At 45.3% G+C, this 16,538-nt stretch overlaps 2 protein-coding genes across 2 annotated transcripts in view; one reads left to right on the top strand and one right to left on the bottom strand.

The window, feature by feature from the left end:
- Positions 1 to 415: 415 nt before the first annotated feature.
- LOC123755085 (uncharacterized) lies at positions 416 to 15,977 on the bottom strand. Its single transcript, XM_069332569.1, is given in 8 exon segments — positions 416 to 1,038; positions 1,987 to 2,023; positions 2,025 to 2,113; positions 2,666 to 2,815; positions 3,738 to 3,879; positions 4,091 to 4,326; positions 13,243 to 13,757; positions 13,759 to 15,977. Coding segments are annotated over 8 exon segments (2,865 nt in total). The 5' UTR covers positions 15,324 to 15,977; the 3' UTR covers positions 416 to 907.
- LOC123755005 (protein unc-13 homolog D) overlaps positions 11,716 to 16,538 on the top strand; it is a 17,587-nt gene continuing 12,764 nt past the window's right edge. Inside the window, exon 1 of the mRNA XM_069332794.1 lies at positions 11,716 to 11,870. The gene's annotated coding sequence lies outside the window, so the exon portion shown is untranslated. The remainder of the gene's footprint in view (positions 11,871 to 16,538) is intronic.

The following is a 16,538-nucleotide window of genomic DNA, read 5'->3' as shown; positions in this document are numbered from 1 at the left end:
TGCCTCGTACCCAAAGGTGGGTACACGTTCCTCAAAAAGAACCAGCAGTCAGTCCTTTCAGAAGAAATTAACTATTAACAAACAAATCCATAGGAGCCTCAATGAGGGTTCGAAACTATGCACCGAGTGTTTCCAGATGCACTCAATGTGTCCATTAAAAAAATAATTTGTGCAACCCATTAAATAAAAGTACAGTACTGTAATGGAATAGTAATTAACATTTACATATATATAAACACAAGGCTGTTGAAAGAAACATTAAACATATTTCATTATTAAAATCTAAAATGGTAACTTAAAAGACATTATTTTACAATTATATATTATATTTACAACTCTGCTACATACATTCATTCGGTACAATGCAACATTAAATACTGTAAAAGGCAAGCCTTAAACATGTGTGGAATAACCCTTAAGGTTATAGCACTGAGATGCTGACCCATATTCTATCATAATAAATGACTTACACTTATGGCATTTAGTATAGAGCTTGGGTCACATTAATGGACCTGCCATGTCTGCCAAGCAAGATCCACACAGGTGGATCCTTATCTGTACTCTGAAGGAGTATATAATAAATTTAAGTAAAAAGATTATATGTATTATTACATGTGTACCCCACTTAGCTATGCTCATCACTTCAGTGCCAAAAAAGACTCGTGTTTATATCATGATTATATAATTAAGAGAAATAAATAAAACCATTGTTACACAGTAATTTTAAAAACAATAAATGGGATTCTGGAAATGTAGAGAAAGAACAAGCTTCAATACTGAACTTTCTTAAATCTTTCATGTTGAGTGACTAACATGTTGCATGGTGAGCATAGTTGGTTGAGGACAACACTAGTCCTGAGTCTATTACTTAACCTCTATGGCATCACATAAAGGGTACCATATCTTCCTAGAAGTGGCCACATATTGGAGTTTCCTGTTCTGGCCTCAAGACTGTATCGATGACATGTATTACCCCATTAGTAGCAATGATGTCGTGCTTGATGACTCTAGTTGCCTGCCCCACTCCAGCTAAACGACCTAAAAATAAAAAAGGAGAATATGCCATTTTGTGTAATAAAGCTGCAGTAACGTCACATATTAAGTTAGATAAGGGAACAAGTCACAATACTATAACTGGAAAAAATGCAAACTAAAATCAATAACACTTTGGCCTGTTCTGTGACAGTTTATTTACTGCATAAATATTCATATGTTATTGTTGTTGACTCCAAGTGCTGTAATGGTTCTAACCTTAACCCTTCTTATACTTTTGTAATGGAAATTCAACGTTGGTTATGACTACTTTAGCAGCTATAAGTAGAACTTTGCTGGGTGCTCAGCCATATTAATGTTGCCTCAAATGACTTAACAGATGCAGCAGTTCAGACTGCTCTTTGAATGTTTACTATTTTCAACAAAGCTATCCCTTCCTCAGATTACCTTCCTGCCCAATCTTCTCAAGAACTTTGCACATGTAGAATGGCAGGGGGAAATGGGTCAGAATTATTGAATACACCAGATACAGTTTTCACAATACGGTATTAATTTGCAACTAGTTGCACGTTATGTACAGGCACACGTTAATAGATTTAGAACGTAATTTCTTTGGTGTAGGCATTATTGAGCTGTTGTAACTCAATTGCGTTTCATTTTTGGATGCATGATTACTAAACTATTAGTGTCAGGTAAGCTTGTGCATAGTGTCTGCAGAGCAAGCACTTTGGCACAAGACTAAATAAGTTATCCCTTGCCTTACGATTTACCACAGGGGTCAGTATAGTTATTTATTTATGGTTATCTCTGACATGATAACCATTTATTATCATGTAAGAGATAACCATAAATTTATATGGTTAAATTTAGGGATAGCTTTGATGATTATAAGTTTATTTATTAAGTTATTTTATAGTTATCTCTTACATGTTACTATGTAAGAGAAATCAATGTCTGCAATAAGGATAAAAATAAGAGATACTCAGCACTTACGTGTGTATCCATCACTGGTGATCCGAACCTGCAGTTCCCTGCTCCTGGGCCAGAGTTGGAAGCCACATACCGTCACGTAAACCCTCACTGAAGTAAGCTCCAGGAACTATGTGGTACATGAGTACATCTGTGGATCAGTTACCCAAAGGTCAGCTATACTCAAGATTAATCAGTTCTCATCATACAAGTATCTACCACTCCATGGTCTGTCATATTCCAGATGTTGGAAGCAATCACCTGTGTAAATCTAAGGGTAATTTCCACTCATAAACTTCTGTTGTGGCCAGCAATTCTGACATGGAAATCGATCATCATAGGTGGATATAATGGTGAAAGACTTATCGAACTATAGTACTGAGTCACTGGTTCGCTCCAAAGTTTCTCTCCGTGACAGCTGGAACTCGAGAGACGAATTTCATTCAGTAAAGTGATTCTCAAACTGTTTTCTTAAATTTTACGGACATTTGTACTTCACCACATACTACTTATATTGTCAATTTCTACGGCACTAACTCTTGATTGTTTATATCCATTTATCTCTCTCTCTCTCTACAGGGATTGTGAAAAAAAGTTTCCTTTCACATACATCAGTAAAGGATATAGAACAATCATTTCATACTATCATAAACTCCACTGCGCTCCTGCAAACTTCCCCCCCTCCCACAATTCCCCGACTTACGTTGCAACAAGGTGATATTTTGAATGAAGCTGGACACAGTGGCATTGTCAATAGCAGCAAATGCATCAGTGGTTGGGAGAAACACAGTGAAAGGTCCCTCCTGTTCCAGCACCGGCATCAGACCGGCGCCCTTCACTGCAACGTTGGCTCCTGTCAACCAGCAAAGAAGTTATATTATTCATTAGGGTGGATGAGGAGCTTACCCACTAGGTACAAAATCCAAGGTGTAAATGCCGTCTTTGCCACTGCTGTTGGACATTGTGCAAACTGGGACTGTTCAAGAGTAACGCTGAATAAACGTTATCAACATTGGTTCAACGTTGAATTACCGTTGATAATGTTGAGTCAACGTTGCATTAACGTTATCTGGGTGTTGCTCTACAGTACAGGCTCTACTACAATTTTTGAGAAATAGAATATGTAACAGGTAAAATCTAACTTTAAACATACCTGTGAATTACAATGACATGACCTAAAAAGTTAGAATCTCCATATTATTGTGAGCAAATTTAATCTTCTAAAGTCTAAACACTAGGCTTCAAATCACGTTAGTTAACAGACACTGTGCAAAACGTTGTGAGATTATGAGCTTAGCTAGCAATGAGAAAGTTATGAGTCAACTCTCATTCTGTGATTATTAAAAAAAGGTATCACTCATATTTTACCTGTTGGCCAGTGTCTAGTCTAGTGGTATATATATATTGAACATTTTTGTAAAACCGTCTCGTGCTTTTAATGTTATCCATTATCATATTTGTAGACTTTTTTATATATTTTTTTAAGTAGATTATATAATCTTGAGTGGTATTTATTGATGGTAGAGACAAAAGTTCATGACCTGACTGCTGTGTGCTAAAGTTATATTACATAAGCTACAGCCCGAGCACTCAATCGAATGTAATTTAATATTACATATCCCATAGTTTAATGACATACAAATATTTTAAACATGATAAACATTAAAGTTAATCATCAAAATAATTTAATAATAAACCGCTCTAATATGTGATAAAACATTATCACTGATGGAAATACAAGAAATGAAAGACATGAGGAAGATGAGATAATTTACCAGTGAAGGTCTCACAGGCGGAGAGGTGGTCGGTGATGGAGAGGTCCGTCATCGGGTACAGGACGCGGTCGATTACGTGGATAACACCATTTGTGGCCAGCATGTCCTCCTGTAATATCCGCGCCCCATTGACGGTCACCACCTGCAGATACGGGTAAGGTTAGGTACACCACTTAAGTCTTCCTCACTACACGTACACCGTATAGTTTATTGCTTCAGAATATAAATCACGCACATTTTCTCTCTCTCTCTCTTCATTCTCTCTCTCTCTCTTCATTCTCTCTCTCGTTCTCCATCTCTCCTCTCCCCCTCTCTCTTTGTTTCCTCCCTCCCTCCATGGCCCTACTCCTCACCTTATCATCTGGGCCACCACCGTTGAGGAAGACATTGACTCTCAGCTTGCGACCTTTGGGTGAGGTGGAGCTCAGCATGTCATTGTTGCCCAACTGGTGAAGGCGGAGAGTGCCAGGGACCACGTGGAAGAGGACCACCTCCCGCAGCTTGTCCGTGTTGTTCTGGAGAAGGGAGACGAGAGAGCGAGGCAGCTGGGTAAAGGCAGAGTCAGTTGGCGCGAAGATAGTGAAGCCGCCTGTGGAGGGCCAAGAACACAGATCACAGGGTTGGTGCATGACTATCAGTGGAAATAAACGAATGAGTAAATCAACAGTACTCACGGAGCATTAATTATTGCTACCTGGACACGGGGAATTGGGTTTGAGTACCTCGTAATTACCCCAGCAGGCCTGGTTGATACCTAGTTGATGGGGTTCTGGGAGTTCTTCTACTCCCCAAGCCCGGCCAGAGGCCAGGCTTGACTTGTGAGAGTTTGGTCCACCAGGCCTGTTAGACTTCTGGAAATGTTTTCACACCTCACCAAAATACAAAATTGTAGATTTTGTTGATAATTCTCCGCGAACACACGCAGGGGCTCGTGGCTAACACGAACTCTCCTCCAAGCATCACTGAACAGCTCGAGGTCACAAATTTTCCCACCTGAGTGCACGCGTGTGCCATACTGGTCTTGCTGAGCATATACTGTATGACAATTAGCATGATAACTGTTGCCTGACTCACTCCCCCCTTTCTCTCCCTCACGCCACCACCCATCCCTCATCTTTCTCTCCCTCACGCCACCACCTCTCCCTCATTCTTCACTCCACACACATTATACTATACAGAACACACAGTATAATATATACAACACAGTATAATATAAACAAAACACGGTATACTAAACACAGTATACTACACACCATACGTCACATACACAGCCCTATACCATCTCACCATACCTAACCACTCAATTAGAAAGGGCTTCAATAAAGGCGGCGAGGCAAGCCAACTCCACAAATTAATGACTAACCATTTTGACTCCATCAGTGATACACTTTCCTGCTGTTGATCATGATGATTATTGAGGATCATGATGGTGGTGTTACAAGGTGGGTCTACCCTGGCTATGGTGGTGGTGTTACAGGGTGGGTCTACCCTGCCTGTGGTGGTGGTGTTACAGGGTGGGTCTACCCTGGCTGTGGTGGTGGTGTTACAGGGTGGGTCTACCCTGGCTATGGTGGTGGTGTTACAGGGTGGGTCTACCCTGCCTGTGGTGGTGGTGTTACAGGGTGGGTCTACCCTGGCTGTGGTGGTGGTGTTACAGGGTGGGTCTACCCTGGCTATGGTGGTGGTGTTACAGGGTGGGTCTACCCTGCCTGTGGTGGTGGTGTTACAGGGTGGGTCTACCCTGGCTGTGGTGGTGGTGTTACAGGGTGGGTCTACCCTGGCTATGGTGGTGGTGTTACAGGGTGGGTCTACCCTGCCTGTGGTGGTGGTGTTACAGGGTGGGTCTACCCTGGCTGTGGTGGTGGTGTTACAGGGTGGGTCTACCCTGGCTGTGGTGGTGGTGTTACAGGGTGGGTCTACCCTCGCTGTGGTGGTGGTGTTACAGGGTGGGTCTACCCTGGCTGTGGTGGTGGTGTTACAGGGTGAGTCTACCCCTGGTTAAAGACTTGTTATAAATGTCACAAAACTACGTTGATACAATTAGCCTTTCAATGATACTCTATAAGTTAATGGTAATAACAAATTTGATTAAGAAACTATCAGTAGCACAGTAAGCAAGCTCACTATCTACTCCGTCGATGAAGTCTCCAAGAAATACACTGGTGATTAGTACAATAATCTAAATATTAATAATATTGACAATGCTATGTACATAAATAATAACAGTAATAACAATAAATCTGAATTATATAATTCCCACTGGTTATAAGGTGAGGGTCGCCGGGGTTATCCATTACACTTGACCTAACCAAGAGAACCATTGACTACGCGCTGGTAGCGTCACGCAGTCACGTGTTGTATGTAAACATGAGGAAGGCGGTAGTCAAGGGCCGGGTGTGTCCACACCCTCTCTCCTTGGCCTCTCTCTCCTCTCTGCTCTTCCACTTAAAATACGCGTCAGACCTCGGCCCATACGTGACTGTCCCCCCTGCGCCCCCCAGCCTCTTCATTCACCCGTACAATGCCCCCGTCCCCCTTAGTCGTTCACAGCCACACATGCATAAAGAGGATCCTGTAGTTGAACACCGCCTCACTCCCCAAACCTATGGCTGAACACCCCCTTATCCCACCCAACCCCGCTGTTGAACACCGTCCCACTCTGTACCTTGTGGTTGAATACGTGTCCCCATCCCCTCCCGCTCTATGGAGGAACACCCCACCTCTCACCCCTATGGTTGAACACCCTTCCCCATCGCAGTACCTCTTTCACAGTCCCAAGACAAAGTGTTTCCTCATCACGATAAGTGTTTGAGGGAGACGGGTGTCGTGCCGAGTCTCCGGGAAAGGTTTTTTTATGTGTGTAGGAAAAACTTGTAGAATGAAACAAAAGTGCTAGTGAAGGGGGAATACTATGGAAGTATTAGAAAGTGGCTGCGTGAGTCGGGGAGAACGGCTAGGGTAGAGGGAGAGGGAAAGTGAGAGTTAGAGGTAGGGAGAGGGAAAGATAAATTGGGATAGTGAAGGAGGAAAAGACTTTTGCTTTCTAAGAGTAAACAACGAAGTAAAGGAATTGGATATAAGTAAAGACAAAGATTGGTATATAAATGTTATTAACTGGTATTGTTCACATCATCGACGCCTAATTTCTTGATTGCCTCCAATTCTCTACTCTCTCGCTTCCCTTCCCTCCCCCTCCTTCTCGTAACTCTTTCCTCCCACCCCTCCCGTCTTTCCCACCACCTATGGCCCTCAGGAAATATAATAAAAAAAGAGCTGCGATGCGCGTAACTTCCTGAGAGGGAAACAATAAGGGACTCATGTATGGAGGTCGAAGGTCGCAACAATGTTTGTTGCGGTGGAAGAAACAGCTGATCATTACGTAATTATTGTGTCAACACTGCATTAAGGGGCGAGTAGTAAGATCTTAATTGGTCAGGAGTGAAAGTCACCGAGGTAGAGAAAGAGGCGGTATCAGTCACAGGAAAAGGGTGAAACAGAGAGTATGTCATAAGAGGCTAATGTTCTCAAGGTTCCCACCTCCCTTAACTTCGTGGACAACACTAAAAACCTATTTGCAGAAGACGAACTAGTTGGTAAATAATAGAGTTATGGATTCAAAGTTCTTCAGGGCAGGACACATTCTACCCATATGAATGATTCCCAGATGCAGCCCGTCCTCCAAATAAAGATCCAAAAGTGATTCCATGCACCCACCAAACCCCCTGTTTATGAATGAAAAGCGGGTTACACACGACTCACAACTGCTGACGTTCGAACATATCCGGAACAAGTGCTTCCATGACGAATTTTGTTCGAATCACAACGCTATAAATGCTTCACCCACGTACTACAAATACAAATAATCGCCAACAGAACCTAAACACCTAACCTAACCTATGCCTATATATGCACAATATGCTAATATATTATAATATTAATTTATATTTGAGAAAATTTCCGTTTTGAATGAACAGCATGTAAAAAATTATGAATGCGTCTGTGGGGTCGACCGCTGGATGTAATGGACTTGAGTTGAGGACGGGTTGACTTCACTTGCAAAATTAAAATCTGAGGACAGGTTGGCAGTTTATTAAAACAATGAAAACATTATGTTTGTGTAAGATCAAATATGATCACTAGAACTGTTGTGACCGCGGATCGAGGAGGAAGCACCTTACCTGACGGACAATATTGTATGGTAAGAGATATCCCATATTCACACAGTTCGGTACTTAATGTATCGTAAGGTATTCCCCACGTATCAGCAGTTCAGCTGTGACTCTTGTACAGATAAAGAGCATACGATTTGAGATCACTTTTTAACTGATCTCTGATGTGAATTTGTTTTTATTTGCGGGTCACCTCGACCCAGCACCGCCAGGCAACCGGACAACTGTTACTGACGAATCAATGGATGAGGACCCGAGGTACACTAAAGCAATATGGTACTTTCCCAGTTTCCTCTTCCTCCCTCCTGGGGTTGAAGAGGGGATGAGGAGCCTGACGCTGGAGGGGAAAGTTGGGGGGGAGGAGGTGGGAGTGTGACGTAAAAGGCCTGGGAAAACTTTCGGACATTTAAGTTAAGTTATAAAACTTGGCGGGAGTGGAAAAATACCTGTCAACACCTGGCTTAGCAGGTAATTGGGGGGGCCTTTCTTATTTTGCTATCCTGTTCTGCTCTAACTAGCAAGATAAGTAGGTAACTTAGTTGTGGAACAAGGTCTTCTTTTATGGGTTTTCTTCATTTACTCTTCTGTTCCTGTTTTCCCCACTCTATTTCTCCTTCCTCTGTTTGGATGTCCATGTTTAAACACTCACTCACTGACAAGGTGTGCGAAAAATTTAATAAAAGATTCCAGGTCTTTACAATAGAGACTGAATAGCGAGAGGTGACGATAAACCGATAAGTTTCGGAAATTTTTTAAATTACTAGAAATGAAATTAGGAGGTATGTGCTGGAACTGGACGTGCCAAAGGCTGTAGGACCTATGGTGTGGTCACTGAGGGACACAGTCAAACCTGTCCTCACACTTAATCAACCAGAATTTGGCGATTCGACCACAGCATCAGAATTATGGTGCAATATTGAAATTAATAGCCTCAATATTGAGGGTTCCTCTGACTGATGGACCTCGGTCTCAATAGGTAAGTTACCTAGGTTTGTACCCTTTTGGTTAGGGAAAATCACTTCAAATTGTATGCTTGTCACAGAACAAGAACGAGGGAATAGTGTCGGACGAGACATCAGAGCCGTGTTAAGAGCGCAGTGCATGAAGGGACTTAACTATAGGGCCTCTCCTGTTTAATGAGTTAGGTGGATAGGAATAGGAGTGAGAAAATCTCTTCAATATCACTGAATGAAGGGATGACTTCTTTATCGCTAGTACCAGGGTAATGCCCGTAGGGTACAGCTGGCCTTTGTATTCCTTGAGAGACGGCGAGTTTAAGCTCATTTTCATTAGGTTAAGTTATAAACGTAACATGATAATCTTATATAATAATACGTATTATACAAGGTTCACCTCCTGCTTGTGGCACGGCAGTGCTCGCGTGATATTCAGTGAAAAGCTTGGAGAGGTGGAGGTAAATTAACCACAGATGACGCCTCCATCAGTGTCTGGCTGGCTCCGCTCTCCCTCCCTCCATCTGTACTGTTTCCTTCCTTCTGCCTACCTCTCTGACTCTTTCCTTCTCTCTCGCTATTCTTCCATCTCTTTCCCTCCTTCTTTCCATTTCTTACAGAACACCACCATTATTTTCGTTAATGCTCGGGAAAAGTTTTGATTTATGTAACCAGATCATAATTTGTTGTGGCCAACCTGAGTGCAGCTCTGTGATGTGTGGCCGGCTGGTGGGCTGTCCATCGTGCCGCCTCCACCTACCCTACCCTACCCTACCCTAAGCCTAGCCGTCTAGCCCAGCCTACCTTAGCCTGTGCCTTGCCTAGCTTACTTTAGCTTAACCTATGCACTGAATATGCCTAGCCTAGTCTACCTTAGCCTATGCCTAGCTTACTTTAACCTAGCCTATGCACTGAGTATGCCTATCCTAGCTTATGCACTGAATATGCCTAGCCTAGCCTATGCTTAGCCTAATCTACCCTACGCCTAACCTAGCTTACAAAACTTTCATCGTATTCGCTCCCTGAAGTGCCACCTTTATCATCTCCCTCCTCCACTGACACGGCAACTGCCACTTCTTTCCCCATCACCACTACTGTCACCATTATCAATACCACAATCACCATCATCATCAGCATCTTCAAACCCACCACGACAAATATCAAACAGAAATCAATATCTATTATGTAGAAACTTCATACTCTCTATCATTATCTAATCTGCGCCGCTTCCAATAACTAGTTACTACTAACACCACCAGCAGGGTCAGTCAACCGGGTCACCACCACCCCTACACCTGCCTACACCCCCCCTACACCTGCCTACACCCCCCCCCCTATTCCTGCACACACCCCCTCCTACACCTGCCTACACCACCACCCCTATTCACCTGCCTACACCACTAGCCCCCCTCCCTGCACTAAGTAGGTCATACCTACCCCAGTAGACAGCCAGCATCCACAGAGGACCTGCAAGCTTCGAACTTGCAGCAGAGGAGCCAGCACCGTACGCCGCCCTACTGAGCCTTCCTCGCCAGGTGTTGTCAGAGAGAGTGAGCGCCAGACCGCGCTCCACGATACGTCGAATACTTTGTCATATTCCTTACACTTGCAGCAGAGCAAATGATTGATAAATCATTTCGCTGGAGCCGTATGAATAAATAAAACGGCAGAAGGCCTATTGACCCATATATAGTATACCCAATCTAACTCGTTCATAAATGTCTAACCTACGCTTGAAACAATTGGCAATCCCACAACTCTCATATTACCCGGTAATTTGTTCCATGAATTAACAACCCTCTCGCCAAACTAATATTTTATAAAGCCTTTCTGAATGCAAACGTTTCGGGCAGGTCCTTAATCTAACAAATAATTTGATGTAGGTAAATTCTAGCAGAATTTATATAATAACAGGTACATTGCAAGAAAAAAATGAGATGAGAGAGATTAGTAGGTATATTAAAGCACATCGGTAGCTCTGATTGATTGCATTGACAGCTTTAACAAAGATTAATAGGCACAATACAGCATATTGATATCACATATAAGAAGACAGCAATGATCTTGCAAGGGATGCAGGAACCCCTGCAATAAACTGGTGACTATTCTGGGCTGGAGAGAACCTGGATGTGTCAGCCACTTTTACCAGCTAGAGCTTCGTTTTCGTTACCATCCGACTGAAAGTTAACGAAAGTTACTTAACGTCTGTTGCAGTCAGACTGGCTTGTTTGAGGCAGCATCCACGGACAGTGCTGCCTATAACACACACACACACACACACACACACACACACACACACACACACACACACACACACACACACACACACACACACACACACACACGCACGCACATGCACATGCACATGCACATGCATATGCAGTACACTAACCTCCCACAGCTAGTCAAGGTCATAAATAAATGAGCCACATTAGTTTTATTTAAATTTCTCGTCAAAGTTTCCTGCAGTATTGCGGTACTAGGCTGCTGGTGTTAAGTGTATAAAACAAAAAAATTATATTACAAAAAATCAGTTTATGGAATTTAAATGTAATTTAGGATTAGGGACCTGCCCGAAACACTATGTATAATAGAAGCTTTACAAGAATGTAAGAATTATGTGAGTATATATAATATAATTTGTCTGAGCAACAACTCGACCAGTAATTATGTTTGGTAAGTAGGTAAACAACTATGTTATTTGACAACCACAAAACGAGGAGGATTAACTAGGCTCCATGGCAAGGGCAACGATGCAACCTTTCCTCTTACAAACAATTACAATCAACAGGTGGCGCTGATGGCATCACAACACGTGACGTTACCATCAGCAAAGCAGAAAAAATGGCTCGATCACCAGTGATCCTCAGTGATCGTTTTCCTTAGCTGCCAGAAGGGAGAAAGTTATAGACGTATTGGCCAGTCAAACACATGTCGTGAGGTACTAGATGTGAGAGAGCTACTTCACCCGACTTTCTGGACCTTGGAGTTAACTGTTTCGGCTCTTGGAAGTAAGTTCTTGTGTTGGGGAAGAGTTGTTTGGTAATGTTGACCTGTTTTATCTACTCCCCGCCGCTTGCTGAGCAGTGTTGACATCTTTTGACGGTATTCACGACGTACTTTCATCTAATTTCTTTATAACATTAGTTTTCGAACAAACTTTTATTTCTTATTTTAATATATTACATTCATTAGTAGCACAGAAAAAATATCGTGGCTTCAGTAATATCTCTGGAACCTGTACAAATTATTTATGTTTAAATTGGAGATATATATAATTTTATAATATTATTTGCCAATCCTGGAACTATTCGCGTTGAATTTAAAAATTACGTGAGCCAAGCCTCTATATGATGGCGTCTTACTCCATCTATCAGTGGGAGGAGGTCTTTCTGCTACCACCTCCTCCTCGTGTACCTAGATATAAGGTTGGTACAGAGGCATAATGTACAGAGGCTCCACATCACACACGCCACATATGAGCTCAGTTGGGTTCGTTCTTAGGCTCGCAATCGAGAATCCCGGGCAGGGCAGAAATGGTTGGGCATGTTTCCCTTCACCTATCTTTGTTTACCTAACAAAGATATTAGATGAAAGGAAAATGCATGGCGTTTGACTTTCCATTGGATACTTTCGGTGCCGTGGAGAGGGGGGGGGGAACTGCTGCTTGGGTGACAGCTTCTCCGTATCAACCTACCCTGGCTTTGCGCCCTGGAGAGGCCACTCCAGACCGACAACCAGAGCGCAACTTCATAGTCTCCTGTGACTGATGAATACCTACTTCTATTATCTAACAGTTAATAGGTACCGAAGAGTTAGTCAACTATTGTGGGTAGTATCCTGGGGAGGGTTAGTAGTTCAACACTGGAGGGGGGGGGGACCTCAATATAAGAATAACAGATATATATATATATATATATATATATATATATATATATATATATATATATATAATATATATGCACAGGCTGCCTATCCCAGACTAGGCGAATTATCATTTTGCGCTGAATAACCAAGCCAGACCTAACCCTTCTCCCCCCCCCCCAAACAAAACATATCAGTGACAATAAGAGGTCCCAAGAATAGGTTGTTAAACTGTTTACCGGGTCGTATCAGAGGTCCCGAGAGACTCTGTAACTACCCGGTATTGCGTCCGAAATGTTTCAGCTTTGGTAGAGGCCAGATCGCTCTCAGCGGGACACACACCCATACGGTCCTGATAGTACATGTAATTATATAGTACCTATAGAAGCCACAACGACCTTGGACAACATATTAAATTTATACGTTTTCAAAGCAATGATGAACTATTATGTTGAATTTAAACGTACAATGAATATGGTATTAAATAAAAAGAGAGAGATTCCGGAAGACAGGTCTTACCCTGAGTGGTGAGCATAGCCTCCAGGTTGGCCCGACGGATGAGTGCCATCAGAATATTGAGTTTGAGCTCCTCCATGAGCGCTGAGAACATCATGTTGGACTCTTGCCCCGGCTGGAGCTGCGTGTCGGACTCCCGACTCAGTCTCGCCCCTCCTGCTGCCTGCTTTACGGCGAGGATGGTCTCCTGCGGCCGTCCTCCTGAAAGGGATCGGCCGGCCGGCGAGGCCTCAATCAGTAGTTCAGCGGCGTCGACAACCCTGGCAAGAGCCTGGGCCGCCGCGTCAGGGCTGCCCTGATCCACCAGCAGGACGTCGTCGGACTCCTCTGTGGCGGATAGCAAGTACGTGTCACCATCGTCCACAGAGACCGGCTCACCCAGGAGTGTGTCACTAGACTTTTGGACACCGTTGGCGGTGGCGTCGTCGAGGTTGATGTAGAGCGGGTGTTCGGTAGAGCTAACGGCTCCCCTGGTGGCGGAGCGGGCGTTATAGGCGGGAACGGCTGCCGTGGTCCTTCGTGAGCGGCCGCCAGGAATTTTCTGCCGTTCCTAGTAAGACTTCGTCTTCGTCCAAGAGGTGGCCCATGGTCATGGCGGCGAAGAGAGGAGCATTAATGTGCTGCTCCTGCTGCTCGCCGTACCTGCTGCCCGTTGATCCTGCTGGACCCGCTGGTAAAGCGTTCCGCTTGGATGTTGCACTAACCTGGCTGTATGAACTGGTAGTGCTAGTTCCAGTGACAGCAGCAGTGGGTGCAGGGATACGGTAGCCTGGGGCAGGTGCCTGGCCTGAGCCATCCTTAGAGGCACTGTAACCGGCAGGTGAAGGAGCCACGGAGGCCGTGAACCCCCTGAAGGTAATCTTGGGGGCGACGAATCCGCTGGGCGACGGTGACCTCGCGTTGCTGTGCCCGCCTGACGGTGCTGGTGACAGGCTGTAAAGGCTGGGAGGGGTGCTGTAACTGGGGGTCGAAACTGGAAGGGCGCTGTAACTGGGGGTCGAAACTGGAAGGGCGCTGTAACTGGGGGTCGAAGCTGGAGGAGCGCTGTAACTGGGGGTTGAAGCTGGTGGGGCGCTGTAACTGGGGGTTGAAGCTGGAGGAGCGCTGTAACTGGGGGTCGAAGCTGGTGGGGCGCTGTAACTGGCAGCAGGGGACACGGCGCTGGGGGCCGGGGAAGCACTGTAGCTGGAGGCCGGGGCAGCGCCGTGCCCTCCGTGGCCGCCACCACTGTGGCCACCACCCCCGTGCCCTTCGTGGCCACCACCACTGTGGCCATCACCCCCGTGCCCTCCGTGGCCACCACCACTGTGGCCATCACCCCCGTGCCCTCCGTGGCCACCACCACTGTGGCCACCACCCCCGTGCCCTCCGTGGCCACCACCACTGTGGCCACCACCCCCGTGCCCTCCGTGGCCACCACCACTGTGGCCACCACCCCCGTGCCCTCCGTGGCCACCACCACTGTGGCCACCACCCCCGTGGCCACCAGAAACATAACCCCCACCACTATGACTACTTCCACTGTGTCCACCACCACTACTGTGGCCCCCACCACCATGACCACCTCCACCATGCCCACCACCTCCACGGCCCCCACCTCCATAACCACCACCACCACGACCCCCACCACCATAACCACCAGCAACATGGCCACTACCACCGTAGTGTGATGGCGGTCGACTGTGGTAGCTAGACTTACCACTGTCTTGACCTTTGGTAAGGAACCTGCCGGCCTTGGTGAGTAAATCACCTTTGAACTGGAGCAAGTTACCCTTCAGACCCAATACATGATTCTTAAGTTTGCTGATCCCGTCGATTATGGGTTCCTTCAGGTTCCTGAGGCTGGTGAAAGCCTGATTTTTAAGCCTTTGCAGACTTTGTAGGGGATTTCCTTTCTCGCTTCCACTTCCGCCGTAGCCTCCTCCACCGCCGTAGCCTCCTCCTCCACCGTAGCCTCCTCCTCCACCACTGCCACCTTTGCCACTTCTATTGCGATTAAAGGTGGGCCACCTGAAGATGTTCAAGTTTATCCCTGAGGCCAAGCCCAGTACGCCCACCATGAGGACGAGTGCCAGAAGCCGCATGCTGGCCACACTCGCACAAGGATCCCACTCGCCACCACTTGTTCAATACCGGTGTTCTGTCACACCTACACCACCCTCAACTCCACTTCACCAGTTTTCCTTTTTCAACACCAGCTGTCTTTTCTAGCATTGTATTCTCAACAGTGTGTGTGCGCGCGCTGAGAACCAGTACAGCTAAAGAAAACTTTTGTGTGATGAAGTCCTGTACTTGGACTCCCGACATAAAACGCCAATATATCCAGAGAAAGACCTCGGTGTGTCTATGTAATGGTATGATGCATGTACCGAACACCGGAGCTCTGGTGGATGTTTCAGTGCCGGACTCCCACGCCGTGAAATCCGCAACAGAACGGACTGGAGGCCCCGCTCTCGCAACCCAGAACGGACGAAGGTGTGAGCGAGTCTAAGTCGAAGAGTGCAATGATGCATCGGTTATGCAGCGCCAGCAGCTGGAGGCCCCTACCGCTCGGCGCTCGCTCTCACAACCCCTCCAGACTTTCTCTTTCATTCAGCTGGGTCCGTCCCTCTTTCCCAAACTGCTCATCTTCCTTTTTCTTCTACTTCTGGTCTTCGAGAAGGTTTCTCCTCTTCATCTTCTCTCACGCAAAGGTCTTCTACTTCGTCTGCTTTACCTAGCAGACTCGAAAAGCTGGATCTTCCATAAAAAAACTAGACGAAGAAGAGGACCTTCTAGGGAGACCAAATGAAGAACTTACATGAATTAGACTGTATACATTCTTTTTAACAGACACTCATTGGAAGCTTCTTGTCTTTGTGGTCTCTCTGGAAGGTCTTGCCTTCGTGAGGTCTCTCTGGAAGGTCTTGCCTTCGTGAGGTCTCTCTGGAAGGTCTTGCCTTCTTGAGGTCTCTCTGGAAGGTCTTGCCTTCGTGAGGTTTCTCTGGAAGGTCTTGCCTTCGTGAGGTTTCTCTGGAAGGTCTTGCCTTCGTGAGGTCTCTCTGGAAGGTCTTGCCTTCGTGAGGTTTCTCTGGAAGGTCTTGCCTTCTTGAGGTCTCTCTGGAAGGTCTTGCCTTCGTGAGGTTTCTCTGGAAGGTCTTGCCTTTGTGAGGTCTCTCTGGAAGGTCATCTCTTCTATTTTTATTCAAATTTCCTACCCTGTTTTGCTTTTTAGCCGTTTAAGTATTTTATTTATCTTATTCATCCTCCCTCTTCTCCTCTTCCATCTCTCACTACTCCTTTTATCTCTATTTAATTGT

This window comes from Procambarus clarkii, chromosome 28, assembly GCF_040958095.1.
Source record: "Procambarus clarkii isolate CNS0578487 chromosome 28, FALCON_Pclarkii_2.0, whole genome shotgun sequence".
Taxonomy (NCBI): Eukaryota; Metazoa; Arthropoda; class Malacostraca; order Decapoda; family Cambaridae; genus Procambarus; species Procambarus clarkii.
Note: the sequence above shows the minus strand (reverse complement) of the source record. Positions and strands in the feature narration are given on the sequence as shown.